General features: G+C 56.8%; 1 protein-coding gene across 3 annotated transcripts in view; it reads right to left on the bottom strand.

Moving 5' to 3' along the window:
* The window catches only part of POC1A (POC1 centriolar protein A), a 64063-nt gene that overhangs the window by 32365 nt on the left and 17716 nt on the right, over positions 1–13982 (bottom strand). For all 3 annotated transcript variants that reach the window (XM_019753299.3, XM_019753298.3, XM_019753297.3), the window contains exons 8-9: positions 9530–9598; positions 6515–6613 (exon numbers count right to left, since the gene is read on the bottom strand). In XM_019753299.3, the coding sequence (XP_019608858.1) occupies positions 6515–6613; positions 9530–9598 (168 nt within the window). The remainder of the gene's footprint in view (positions 1–6514; positions 6614–9529; positions 9599–13982) is intronic.

Raw genomic sequence — 13982 nt, 5'->3', positions numbered from 1 at the left:
CTCCCTCTGACTGACGTCCTTGGCTGCAGACAAAACCATGCCTGTGCCTGCCCAGGGGGTACCCCGCCTTTGGGTTTACGAAGCCCACAGGGCAGCACTCGCATTTAACGCTGCACTGAGATCAGAACCCAGGCCACACTGCTTCTGGAAGAGGCAGACTACAATTCCCCGAGGGCCCCTCCCAAGCTGTAGCCCTCATGAGCCGCAGAAACTTCCCAAGGTGGACAGACTCCCTCCTCCCCCGCCCTCTCTGGTCTGGATGCCATGGCACAAGGGCCCAGACCGTGTCCCAGGAGACCGGTGGCTCTCCAAGTGGCTCCCTGGACTGGCGGCATCAGCGTCAGCACCACCTAGACGTGTCAGAAGTGCAGATTCCTCACTGTGCCTGACACTCTGCGGATGGGGTGGGCTGTGTTTTGACAAGCCCTTGTGGTGATTCTGGTACACGCTGAGGTCTGAGAGCCACTGCCACAGGCTTCCTGCAGTGACGTTCTACATGAAAAGGCCTGTCTCCTCACTGCAGCACTGGGAAGCCCAGCTAACTCCTCTGGACGTTATTTCTACAAACATCGGTCCCCCCGCCTTGGTAAACACAGTGGTTATTTACATGTGCCTGGCAGCAGCCTCGACCCAGCTCCCAGGGCAGTCAGTTGTAGCCTCTGGGAGGAAACAAGAGGGGTCCTGCCTGCTTCTCAGTAGTGGACACAACCCGCCAGACCCTGAGGGAAGGGCCCAGCCCCCGCCGACCCTGGGGGCAGGAACCCCCCCGTCCAATCACCTGTTTGTTTGTTTTTCCCAGGAGCGTGGGGACCCTCAATGCGCCTAGACTTTGCACAGCCACACTACCCACCGGCTACTGTCCAAGGATACGCTGTTTTAAGCAGGAAACTTTCTTTAAAAATTATAGTTTGGTAACAACTGTTGAATCTTTTTAAATTCTCGTCTCCTGTCTTCCCACCGAAACTAAGAAACCCAAAGCACTTTCCATGACTTCTCTCCAGGTAAAAGGGGGAAATGCAACCCGTCGTGAAGTGAGGCGTGCTATCTGAGGGCCTGTGCTGGGCCACCCCACGCCCACCCGCATGGTGGTCTTTTGCAGAGTGAGCCCATAAAATGGAACATGCCTAAAGGATGTGATACAGGCTGCTGGGGAGAAATCAGGTACAGAGACTCAAAATGACCTGCCTGGGGTCAGTGTACAGGGGCAGTGCGGTTCTTACTGCCACCAAGTTCTGACAGTGGCTCCGTGGGCCAGAAGTTTCCAGCGTCATCCACTTCCTTGGAAGGGCTGCCTGAGAATCCTCTCCAGGACACCCATCCTGGGAAGATCGCCATCCCAGCCCATGAAGGTGCCTGGCCAGGCCACGTCAGGGGACCTGGAGATGCCCTACAGAACAGGAACCCCGGGTCCTGGTGGGGAACAACAGGGACGGGTACGGGGGTCAGATTTCACCAAGGACGATGGGCCCAAGGCAGTGATGCAGGGGTCTACACAGGGGGGACCACTGTGCTGAGTCACCGGCATCTGTCCCGTGCTGGGCTTGGGTATCTGTCTCAGGGGCTGAGGACGCTGGGCTCCTTTTTCCCGCTTAGACATGGGGACAATCCCTCTTGCTCTTTTCCAGCCTCTTAGTTTTGTTAGCAAAGGGGCCGAGACCTGCACCTTGGTCCCAGGGCCATGGGCTTGCCTGGGGGCTGAGCCACTCAGCAGGTGAGCCCTGAGCTCAGGTTCCTGCTCTGTACAGCACAGAGTGTGCACCCAAGAAGTCCCAGGACACATGACAACAAAGTCCCCACTGTCCCAAGTGAGCCCACAAAGCCAGGCCCCACCAGGCCCCACGAAGGCCAAACCAGGGGGAAGGGTCCCCTCGGGGAGGGTCTGCATTCCGTGGTTCTCACCAGAGTTTCCTTCCCGCCGATGAAGGGGGCTATGGACAAGGCTGGCTTTTCAGCCAATGTGAGCAGAGCCAGGGCTCCAGCACGTCCTGACCCCACAGATGCCCTGAGCCCAGGGGCACCTGCAAGGGCAGCCCACGTTCTGGGAGCCGGGGCCCCACGACAACGACGCCTCCAAGATACCCAAGCGCTCGGGCCTCTGCGCCGCACGTGCGGCCAACAGCCCCTTTGAAGAGCCTTGGAAAATCTGGAGCCAGGACTGGGGTCAAGGGGAGAAGGGAGAGCTGCCTCCTCTCTAAGACATGTCAATCTGGGGTTCACTCCTGCTCTAAACACCCACAACGCCCATCTGCCAAGCGTCCCCTCAAATCCACACTTCTCCTCACTATGGAAGGCCATGCTAGCCAGAAATCTGTGTTGTTAGAGACCCAAGTCCTCCATGTTCCCAGGTGATTCCGAGGCAGGTGGACACGGGCCCTGTCCCTCACCTTGACCTGGACTCCTCAGCTCTGGGCGAGAACCCAGACCTTCAGCAACCACCACCCAGGACGCCCAGAACCTCAGTGTGGGGCAAGATCCAGTGCCAAGACTCTCCGGGCCAGGAATCGGGCCCAAGCAGCCCTAAGTCAAGCCCACCCCTGTGCAGCATCCCAAAATAGAAATGTGAAGTAAGGGTGCAGGAGGTGGCTGGGCCTCCACCCTCAGAACCAGAGGAAGTAGGAAGAACAAACAGACCATCCTCAGGGCAGGCTGACGTGTCAGGTCAGATGTCCTCAGCTAACCCGGCCTCCTCCTCCAAGGGACAGTTCCAGCAGTGGGGCTCTGCGGGGCCCGGCCACCGTGCCCAGAGGAGTCATAGGGACGGGGCAGGAGGAGAGCCTGTTTGCACCCCTCCTGCCCGCCAGCCCTCACCCTGCAGGTTTTGAACACACAGCCACCCTGACTAGGCGGGGGACTCATCTAGCTCTTGGTCGAACAGAGGAAGGTAAAGGAAAATTTTATAAATAGCTAAGGTTTGCTGAGTACCCGCCATGTGCCAGGCAGGGTTCCAAGTGCCTGCTGGCATGTGCCACCTCATGAGATCTCACCAAGGAGGACCTGGCATCTCCCATGTGAGTGGAGAAAGGCCCTGGGCCCTAGAAGTCACGGTTACTGCCTGCACTGGAGGGTAGCTGACCCTGAGAACTCAGGAAGTGGTTTTTCGGTTTTACTGAATTACCTAGCATTCTGCATTCTCCCCCACGCCCAGCACAACCTTCCGTCCCAACTGCATAATGGGCTCAGAGATTGTGGAGGGAGAGCAAGAGTAAATCAGAATAAATGCATCTTTCTATTCAAAGTAATTTTCAAATGTTTCTGTGGTTGAGAGAGAAGTCAGTCCTATGGCAGCTGGCACTTGAGGGCCAAGTGCCAAATCCAAGGTCAGGCAAGACACAGCGGTCCTCACACCTCAGGGACAGGCCCCAAAGCACAGACAGCAGGATGGAGTGAGAGCCGTGAGGATGAGTGAGGAGGGCGACATGACCAGGGCAGCGGCAGGGAACAGAGCTAAGCACTAGGCCCCTGAACACTCCAGCACGAGATTCTGCGGACAGCTCCAGGGGCCCCACACAAGCCCCCCTGGGAAATACTCATCTGCCCGAAACCTTCCAACCTGCCTCCAGCCATGCAGCGTCCTGCACTCCCTCGGCCAGTACTGGAGTCCTACCCCTGAGCCCTCCAAGCAGAGACAGCTCCCCAGCCACAGCCCGAAAATCCCGCATCACAACTCGGCCAAGAATAGAGAGAAAAATGGAACCCATTATTCTCATTCTGAAGGGCTGGGAAATGGCTTTTGCTTTTCAACATGAAATGTGCCTAAAAATAAGCTGTGAATTTCAAGCAGAGGCTGAAAATAGCTGCGGCAGTGAACAGAGCTCTGCTCAGAGCGGGCTTGAGGACGGCCTTTTTCCCAAGAGCTGAATGCCAGTCAGAGCCGGGGTCCTGGGCGGGGGCTTCCAGGGACGAGGGGCTGTCACAGGCTCACAGGGCTGCCCTTGCCCTGCTCTGGCCCTCTGGCTTTAACTGTCACACTCTAATAAGCACATGATCAGGAATTCAAGACCAAGCACCTGCCGGGCTTCCTGCAATCCCCAAACGCCCAGGGGAGCCTCAAGGGGCCGAGGCCCAGTGTGCATGCAGAGCTGGGGGGCGGGGCCTCAGGCCCGAGCGCTCTGGGCTGCCTGAAAGGCCAAGGGCCCTGGCCAGCCACCAAGCCACTCACCGGTCGTATGCCAGCACCAGGGCAGGGCCTACGGGAAGGGCAAGGACTCTCCAACTGTAAGTGAAGAAAACCTAGTAGCTGAAGGTCTTCACGAACATCACCTCTGGAAGATTCCAAAGTTTGACAAGCCGAACATTTCTACCGAACGGGCTTGTGGGAGAAATCCAGGCTGAGAGGTCTGGCCCCACTGAGCAGGAGCAGGAGCTCCAGAGCATGCACAGGTCCGGCGGCTGGGATGGCTGGCTGGCCCCAGCACCGTCCCCAGGCTCCTTCCTCCCAAACGACAGCCCTGCCCAGAGTGTCACATCCTCTCGCTGCTCCATCATCTTCCTTTCTGAGCTCACTCCCCAGGGAGCTAACGCAGTGATTCTCACCTGGGGGCAGTTCTGTCCCTCAGGGGACATTCGACAATGCCTGAAGACAGTTTGGGTTGTCACAACTAGGGGTCAGGAGACGCTACTGGCAGCTAGTGGACAGAGACCAGGGACGCTCCTAAGCATCACAATGCCCAGGACAGCCCCCCAACAATGATTTATGTGGCCCAAAGGACGAGAGTGCGGGGGCTGAGAACCCCTGAGCTGCGGAAGGGCCACACGCAGACGGAGCTGGGGCGAGCTCAGTGGATCCCGCCGCTCCTGGGGTCCCTGAGGAGGGCACAGCACACCCAGCCCCAGAGCCAGTCACTGGGCACCATCCCAGCGCCAGGAAGCTCTGGGGCAGGACGGGCCAGACCACACTCATCAGCTTCCCTCCCCACAACAGGGGAGAGCTGACCACTGAGCAGTGCTACACGAATTGGCCCGCCCCAGTCTGGGGACACGGAAACACTTCTGTGTATGACAGTGGTGGCAGAGGCACAGTGTGAATGTATCTAATGCCACTCAACCACACGCTGAAAAATGGGCAAAATGGTAAATGTTGTGTAATGTACATAAAACAAAACTAACAAGTCCTCGTGGCCTGGGAACCCTGATCAAAGGCTCCAGGACACCGCGTGGTGTGCATGGCCGGCGTGGGGACACACGGCAAGTCAGAGCCAGCGACACCACACACGGGGCGCTCAGGCCTGCCTCAGGGGGTTCAGGTCCCACCATGGAGATGGAGGCTCAGGAAGAGGGGTGCTTTGCCTGGGACCATACAGCCAGGGTTCAGACCCCAGCGCCCATACCCTTCCCCCTATTTGAGTCCCACGTAGGGACGTGCACCGGGCAGAGCTGCGGCCTGAAGGCAGTACAGGAAAAATCGGTTTTCCCGAGCCCCGCCAAGCGTCCACCCAGCCTGCTCTGTCCTGCCGGCTCCCCCACCCCACAGGCCTCTGTCCTAGATCATCAGGCTGGGAAGCAAGGGTGCCCCACGCCCCTGGGCCAGGACTGAACAGAGAAGAGGCAGCTTGTTCAAGTAACTTTCCTGGTAACTCCAAGGAAAGGAACATGCGGTTCTCCCCTTGCTGGTGATTACCAACCATTCCCGAGAGATGGTGGCGGCGCCTTCCCCTGGGACGGGGAAGGACAGGAGTGTGGGGACGGGGGTGTCAGAAGGGGTCCCTCTGCCGGAGTCAAAGGCTGGATGGACTCAGAGGCGTCCTGGTTCTATTCTGGGCCAGCCTTGGCTCACAGGGGGGCCTTGGGCAAGCGCTTCCTGTTGTTCAGGCCAGTTTCCGCGCGTGGGAGAGGCCATGCTGCCCCTCAGGGCCAGGAGGGAGAGTTAAACAGCCTGTGGCCACCGGGAATGAAAACGCTCGAGCCCCTCAGGGCTCCACATCCATGCCTGTCCTGTTTATTTCAGCCAAAGCTGAAGGTGACCTTATTCAATAAGACTTTATCAGTTATCAATTTTCCCCCCAAATATTTGTCCAAAGAAATATCGTTTATTATTTTAATTCAGGAACAGTGACTGCCCTTTTACCAACAAAGGTACTAAAAATGGTCTGTGGCTGAGGAACTTCCTTTCCATGGTTTTTTTTTTTTTTAAAAAAAAGGAAGTGAGAGCAACAGGGCCAGGCTTTGCTACCCATCCCAGCTACGGCTCCAGGCCCTGCACCCTCTAGAACACAGAGCCTGGCCTGCAACAGGGCCTCCCTTTCCCCAGGCTTCAGCCAAGCAGATATGTGCCCTGGGCAACACTCTCACAAATGGCAGACACGGGCACAGGCACCCAGCAAGTCTGCGTGTTCACTCTCAATTCGAAACAAAGCATCACAAGGCCGAAAGTATTATTTGGTAAATGACAAGCTCTTACCAGGTTCCTTCCCGTGACCAGCCTAAGCCTCCAGCCCCCGCCCCTCTGGGCCCAGTGCTGTTCGCCATGACCCAGGACACCAGTCACAGGGCACAGACACAGCTGCCGGCCACCTACCTGATTCCCCGAGGAGCTGGCCAGCATGGCTGGGGGCCTCTGCACTTTTGTGACTTCTCCATAATCCACAACATCAAAGTTACTCCTCCAAACCATCACCTGCCAAGACCAACAAGCACACAGATTCAGGGGAGAAAACTCCTTGCCAGTCCTTCACGGAGAACATGGGCCCAGAGGCGGCCCCCAAAGTTCTGGGCCAATGGCAGGACACCCCAACTCAACTCTGGGACCTGCCCCCGCTCTCCAGAGGACCTGGATGGGCCACCAGAATGGATTCACTGCCTGCCACCACCAGGCCTGTGCACTTGCTGGTCGCTCTGCCGGGCTGTCCCAGGCCCGAGACCCACGCAGCTGGCTCCGCAGGCTGCAGTGTCCGCTCCAACGCCACCTTCTCAGACATGCGGTCCCTAAGCTCCTGCTGATTCTTACCACAGGCCTCTATTTATTTCTTTCATAGCATCAGAGTCGCTAGTTACTGAAGCCTTTTGTTGCTTGTCTAGCTTATCATCTGTCCCCCCGCTAACATAGACGCTTCTGAGGGTGGCGGCCTGGCCTGTTCCACTGCGAGAAGTGGTCAACATACGGATTCCAGCCCAGACCACTGGACTTAAGATGGAGGCTCCACCCCTTACTGTGTAGCTGCAGGCAGGGCATTCAACCTCTCTGTGCCTCAGTTTCCTCATCTGTGAAAAGGGAATGATCCTAGTTCCCGCCTCGCAGGGCTGCAGTAAGGCTCACAGGGTACAGCTCCACAGACCGGCACGTAGGGAGCTGCTGGTAACATGTCTTTCATCCCGGTCCTGCTCAGGATCTTCAATTCCTGAGGCTGCTCCAACTAAAGCTGAGAGGGCCCTGCTGGGCAGCGAGAGCGTCCCTGCTGGCGGGTGTCAGCCAGGTGTGGCTGCACTCATCTCGGGCCACTGCCTGAGCGTGGCCAGCGGTCAACTGAAAAACCACAGTATCCACGTAAGATAGAAACTCAGCATGCCCTGGGCGCTTTCCCCGCCAGGACACAGCCACAGGCCTGGTTCTCTGGGAGGCTCCTGGCCACCCCACAGCAGCACCACTGTTCACTGCTCCCCGGCACGTGGACACGTAGGGGATCCCATTCATCCCCGTTCCACACAGAATGTCAGCACACAGCCATTTAGAGGGTCCTTGTGCAACTGGGCAAGTGTAACTGTGGAATAAATGCCCAGCAGTGGAAGGGCTGCCTAGGACGTGAAGAGATGCCGTCAGATGCCACTCCAGCGGGCTCTCAGAGCTGACGGCAGTGGTTGCCTAGGACGGGCCAGAGTGGGTGAAAGCCCTCCTTTCCACCCGTGTGCCTCCCGGACCATGTGACTTTCCTTATGATGTGAATTTACTCTTCTAGATCCCTTGCTTTCTAAGCAGTAAGCCAGGCCTCCATGCCCAGGGAAGGCTCAGGGGTCCCCTTTGTCCTCCTCCTCCCCCGTCTGGTTAGCGCAGGAGCTGGGACTGGTGTGGGAAGACACCTGCCATCTCTCATCCAGGCTGTGCTCACAGGGCCCCCACCATCTGCTTTCCTGGAAGAGACTCAACTAAAACCAGTCCTTTGGGCTGAGGCTGGGCTCCCTGGGAGGCCAGTGGGACTTTCCTGGGCTGAGCAGTGACAGCTGAGAAGCCAGGCATCAAGGGGACGGACATTCTGGGCGACCACCAGGTCAAGAGTGGCTCAGAACAGCCACCTTTCATTCCTGGACAAAGTGCTGCACGGGAACCTGGAGGGACATTTCAATGGCCCCGAGGCCTCCCAGTGCCAGGCTTCGGGCCAGACCCCAGGGTCAGAGTGCCCTCCAGGAGACCGGTCGTTGGTACTTAGCAGCAGCTCAGGCAGGAGGCCCCAGGGTCGACAAACAGAAAGCCTCAGCAGACTGGTGACAAAGTGGGACGGGACCTCCTCACACATGCCTCTCTGCAGCCCTGGAGTTTGAAAACGCTGATGCCTCAGACTGCACGTAAGCAGGCCGGAGCAGAGGGTGCCAGACAGGGCAGCTGGTGAGACTCAGTTTCCCCGCCCACAGAATGGGTGATAAGAGGGCCTGCCCCACAGGGCTGCTGTGAGGACTAAACGAGGTGTGAAGCTCTTGCCAGTTTGCCTGCACCACCAGGCCTGCATAATTACCTACCGTATTTTACTGTGTATAATGCATACTTTTTGGCCCAAATTCGTGAGGGAAAAATAGGATGCGCATTATACGTGGGTCGTACCAATTCCGTATCTATATAAATGTTTTCAATTCTTTTATTTATGCTTATGAATTAAAAGTGTAACTCTAGAAATCAATAACGACATGTGTATGCAAAATAATACCCTGGAATACGATCATCGGTTTTATTGAACTTACGACAACCTTGCAAATACGAAGAGTTCTTGGCCTTCTATGATGTGTAAATATCATACATTTCTTACCAGTACATCACGTTTCTTGTACCTTGTATCTGTTCTTATGTTTTGTAATTATTTATTACATAAAATTTCTTGTACCGTAAGTTAAAAAATAAATGCTAAAGTTTCTTTTATAATACAAAAACCACGTACCTAAATATAAGCAAATAAAAATTTGAATTGAAATAAACAAAAGATTTTTTTTCCTGAAAGTTTGGGCCAAAAACATGGGTGCACATTATACACAGGAGCGCATTATACACGGCAAAATACGGTAATTATTCATTTATAATCAGGAGAAAGAAGTTGCTGAAAAACTTTGCTTTCAAAACTTTTTCATGGTAACAATAGCCCAGACTCCTTGCAACCCACGCTGATTTGAGCAGTGAGGGTTGTGAGCTGCAGTCCCAGGGTCAACACCTACAGACCTGCTCTGGGGAGGCCAGGGCCCTGGGGCTGAGCGACCCCACCCCAAGCTCCAGCCTTCGTGGTCCCTGAACGCCACCAAGGACGCTGAGCAAACCTGCCCACTCCCACGAAGCCCCAGCCTCCTGTTCTGTTCCGATCAGTAGGAGCTGAGATCCATCACGTCATTCTTCACTTACCTGTTCATCAGAACCTCCAGAAGCAAAATACTCGCCCGTTCTTGAAAAGGCAACAGTGGTGGCTGCACCCTATCAGAACAAACGAGAAAGAACAAACACCAAAGGTGACTCTAGATTCTAAAGCACAGGAAGAAACCAGAAGCTCCCAAGTGAGAGCAGCCGCAGAACAAAGGACCGAGTCCTCCCCACCTTTGGCAGAGGAGCCTGCGGGTGCCCAGGCATGAGCGCCACCACTGCGACCTCCAGTCCTGAGCACCACTGACAGGACAAAGGCCGGGCCATGGGGCCATGGGGGGCAGACAAGAACGAGGGCTGGCATCACTGCCCACACTTCCCCAGGACAAGCTGGTGGTCAGAGGCATACTGATCTCTCCGAGGCCCAGCGTCAGGACGAGCCAGGCCACGCTTCTCCCCATAGCACCCTGAGCTGACCGGAGACCCAAGGAGGGGCAGGGTGCAGTCCGGAGGCTGGGGAGGGGGTTCCTGAAGGTCCCTGGGCACAGGAGCAATGGGACGCATCCTCAAACGTGCATGTCACTGTCCTTATGGTCAGGCCCTCGGAGGAGATGGGCCACTCTGGCTTCCCAGGTGCTGAAGGTCCCACAACCATTGGAAGAGGGATGCCAGGCCTGTGCCAGGCAGTGCTGAGGGCCAGGGGGCATGTCCAGGCATGGGCGGGGGCACGATCTCCTGGCAAGGGAGGGCAGCGAGAGCCCCAGTGCCCACACGAGACGTCTCCAGCAGTGGGGCTGACAGAGGGCTGGAAGTGCGGACAAGAGAACATGGGGAGCACTGTCCACTCGGTGCTGGGAAACACCAGACAAGTTGTGGGATGGAAAAGGGACCCAAGGTCAAAGAGCGAGGACAGAAGGCTGAGAGCTGCGCCCTGGGCCCAAGCGCACTGGGTAGGAGGGAAGGTGTCTGCCCACGCTTCCGGAACCGACCCTCAGCTCCTCCTCTCCGAGGCGCCTGTAATGGGGTGCTGAAGAGAAGGTAAGTCCAGGCCAGTGAGCGCTGAGCACGTGGGCTGGCTCGGGGCACTTCCCCTGCGCTGGCCCATGTAGGCCTCAGAGATGGTGCCTTTGTTTACCCCTCCCAAGGGTGACTCCTTAGAGGGCAGAGAAGCCTCCAGCCTGTGCCCCTCCCTGCCTTCTCTCGTGGGGGGGGGGGCAGGAACAGGAGTCCTGTGCGGCCATCAATAGGACAAAGGAAATCCATTCTTACCTGATGAAGGGGACCATGGTGTTACACCAGTGAGTGTGACGCCAGATGCAAAGCCTCCCACATGGGGCCTATGTGTGGGAGGGGGCAGGTCGTGCGCCACTCAGTCACCAAGTGCGCCAAGTGACAGTCACCGAGGGCTAACAAGGTTCAGAGGACCTATAGGGGGTGTGTGTGTGTGTGTGTGTGTGTGTAACAATTTCAGGTGGCTTTTATTTGATTCTTGGAAATCTTTGTAATTTCCCATACTTTGAATTTTTAACAAGTGTGTGGCATTACCGCATCAATTAAAAAAAATGTATTTTCATTTTGAGGAAAAACAAAGAGGGAAGAGGGAAAAGGGAGGGCAAAAGTACAAGGAGTGTCCAAGAAACGGGGCTTCCATCCTGGCCAGAGCTGGCTGAGAAATTGGCTTGGCAGGTTTCCAAGAAGTCACAGCAACTAAGGAACCGAACAAATATTCATGGGTCAGTCACTTTTCCTGCCATCCCTCAACCACCAGATGGCAAGCTGGGGACAAGGTGCTGGAGACCAAGCAGCGGCAGCAGCAGCGAAGAAATGTGGCTGGCAGTGAGTCAGGACCAGAAAGCAGGTGCTGGGAGCCCTCTAGGCAGGAAGTGCTGGAACGTTCCCTAGGGCCCAAGTACCAGGAGACTCCAGGAATGGCACGAGTGACAGTGAGCTATGAGGGGACTCTCGAGGGGTGAGGCCTGCAGTCCTTCCCAACGGTGCCCATTTCAAGAGGCCTGCTTGGCTCCCATACCAGGTTTGTCGGTGTTCCTGGAAAGAGGCCTTCCACAAAGGCTCCCGCCCATCCGTCTGTCCGTGGCTCAGGCAAGCAGCCCGGGGCACTCAGCACAGCCCAGAGAGGCTGGCCGGGCTCTGCTGTGGCCCGACTGGAATGCAGACAGGCCCCCCCGCTGAGAGTCATCTTGTCAACCCCGCAGTCGGCCTCCAATGGCCTCAGCCTCTGACCCTCATCCCGCCCTCCCTGACAGCTGACCAAAGCTGACCACTCACTGCCCAGCAGACACGGTCAGCTCGAGGCCTTCTTTTGCTTTGCATTTTTTCTGCTCTTTCTGCATTCAGATCTTAATTCAGTTATTTTTCAATCTTTCTTGGTTTTAAATAAATTCACTTAAGGCTACAAATTTACCTCTGATCACCACCACCTTAGATCCCAATATTTCCAATATGCTACGTTCCACGATCGTTCACCTCCAAGTGTTCCGTTCCCACCGGGATTTTCTCTTCAGCGCAGCAGTAATTCCACAGTACGTTCCAGTTTCCAAACCATGGGGCTTGGGCCGTCTCTTTCATCATGGACAGTGGTCAGACAGGATGCATGTCTTTAAGATCGTTTTGCCTTTGTAGCGGCTTACTCCTCTCTGTTAATTACTCGGGGCTGGGGTGTTGCCAAGCTGTTTCCTCCCCTAGGCAAAATCCAGGGACCTCTGCAGTGACCCAAGTGTGACTGAGCAGTAGCACTTGGCTGGGCCCTCAGCAGCGTGAAGTCCAGTCTTCCCTGGACGGTTGGAGGTGCCCATCTGCCTGGAGTCCTGGTCCCCAGGCAGCTCCTAGGCCCCACCAGGCCCTTTCCCCCACCTTCCCTCTCCGGACCTGGACAGCCAGAGTCTTTCGTGACACGAACCTGCTTGGTCATCCTGCATACGGAACACAGTCTGGCCTCCACCCCCTCTGCCTCCTATCCCAGCCACACGGCCCTCAAGCTTAGCTGGACCCACACTCAGCCATTTTACCACACGCCGCCTCTGCCTTGCCAACCTCCAGACCCAAGAGAACCAACTGTCTGGCTGTTCCATTTTTAAACGGCAAAGCATCAATGGAGAACATTTACACACAAGGCAAACCAAAGGGGCCTGTGGGGTGTGGATCCACAGCTCCTGGGGACTCATCCACAAGCCCTGCAGCTTGTCCAGACCTCCCGCTCTCCTCGCCGCCCCCACCTGACCCTGTGCCCACACCGGCTATGCTGGCAAAGGCCCAGCCAGGTACCCCCACCCACCACCACCTCTCAAGGGTTGTGAAGTTTCTCGGTGGCTACCAGGGAACGAATAGGAATGTCACACCACATGTCCCAAGTCAGAGATGAAAGGTGTGTTTATCTCACGGCGGCCCGAGAGGCCGCTGGCGTGGGTGTCCTGGTCTGACCCGCAGGCTCAGGCTGCGTCTCCCACAAACCCCTGCCAGAGAGGCTCCGACACTCGCTTACCAGCGCCTGCTGTGGGCTGGCTCTCGTGTTGCAGCGATGGCCCCAGGGACCAGTGCAGCCTCCAGGAGGAGCTGCTGCCCAGGAATGGCCACGCTTTCTCCCGACCTTGGCTGGGGACACCGCTCCCAGCCACTGACCCTGGGCTGCTGCCAGGGGACAGGGGGCCCGGCTGACCTCTTGGTTACTTATTTTGGAGCAAATGAGCTGTTCTCCCTCTCGATGTCCCCTCACCTCTCCTAGGAGGTGCTCGACTACCCAGGCCAGGAGGTATGAGCTTCCCTTCCCCTGGAGCAGCCCGAGGGGCAGCCCAAGTGCCCCCGTCCACTCGGTCACGCGGCTGCCTTTCCTCCTGCAGGGTGAGTCCCCCGCGGCTACTGGCCCAGCCCCAGCGAGGCCCCAGCATGGCACAAGCTCCCATCACATCAGTGGGCCTGCTCTGAGCCTGTGTTTTCATGACAACGCAGCCTCCAAGCAGACAGCAGCCCTGGGTTGGGTTCCGGGCCCTCAGCAACAGCTGCCTGCCCGTGGGCCAGCTGGGCGCATGGAACCATGTGTCCACTGGTCTCTGCAGCTCAGTCACTCCACAGCCACACGAACACCAGATTTAACTCCCCACCCACGTCCCGCCCACTATCCTCTCCCAAATAGATCTGGGACTTCAACTAAATGAGCATGGTTTGAGATTATGCTTCGGAAAATACAGAAAAATAAATCTCTATTTCTAGCACACAGCCCCCACGCTTGCCACACAGAGCTATGGGGGCCTTGCTCGGGGCACAAGGCTTCAAACGACAGCTGTGGTTGGCGGGAAAGCCCTTCCCTCTCCTGGTGTTCCTGCTACACGTGGGGTGAGGTGGGGTGAGGAGGCCTGTCTCACCCCACGTGTGGCTGGGAGACCCAGCCAGCAGCAGGGACTCCCTTTCCTCCTGCTCCACGGGCATGACATGCAGATTCCACAGCAAGACTCTGCAGAGCCTCGGAGAGGGTACTGGCTCCCCC

Source organism: Rhinolophus sinicus, chromosome 5, assembly GCF_057876585.1.
Source record: "Rhinolophus sinicus isolate RSI-liver-muscle chromosome 5, RSI-T2T, whole genome shotgun sequence".
Lineage (NCBI taxonomy): Eukaryota > Metazoa > Chordata > Mammalia > Chiroptera > Rhinolophidae > Rhinolophus > Rhinolophus sinicus.
The sequence above is the reverse complement of the archived record's forward strand: the minus strand, read 5'-3'. Positions and strand labels throughout refer to the sequence as shown.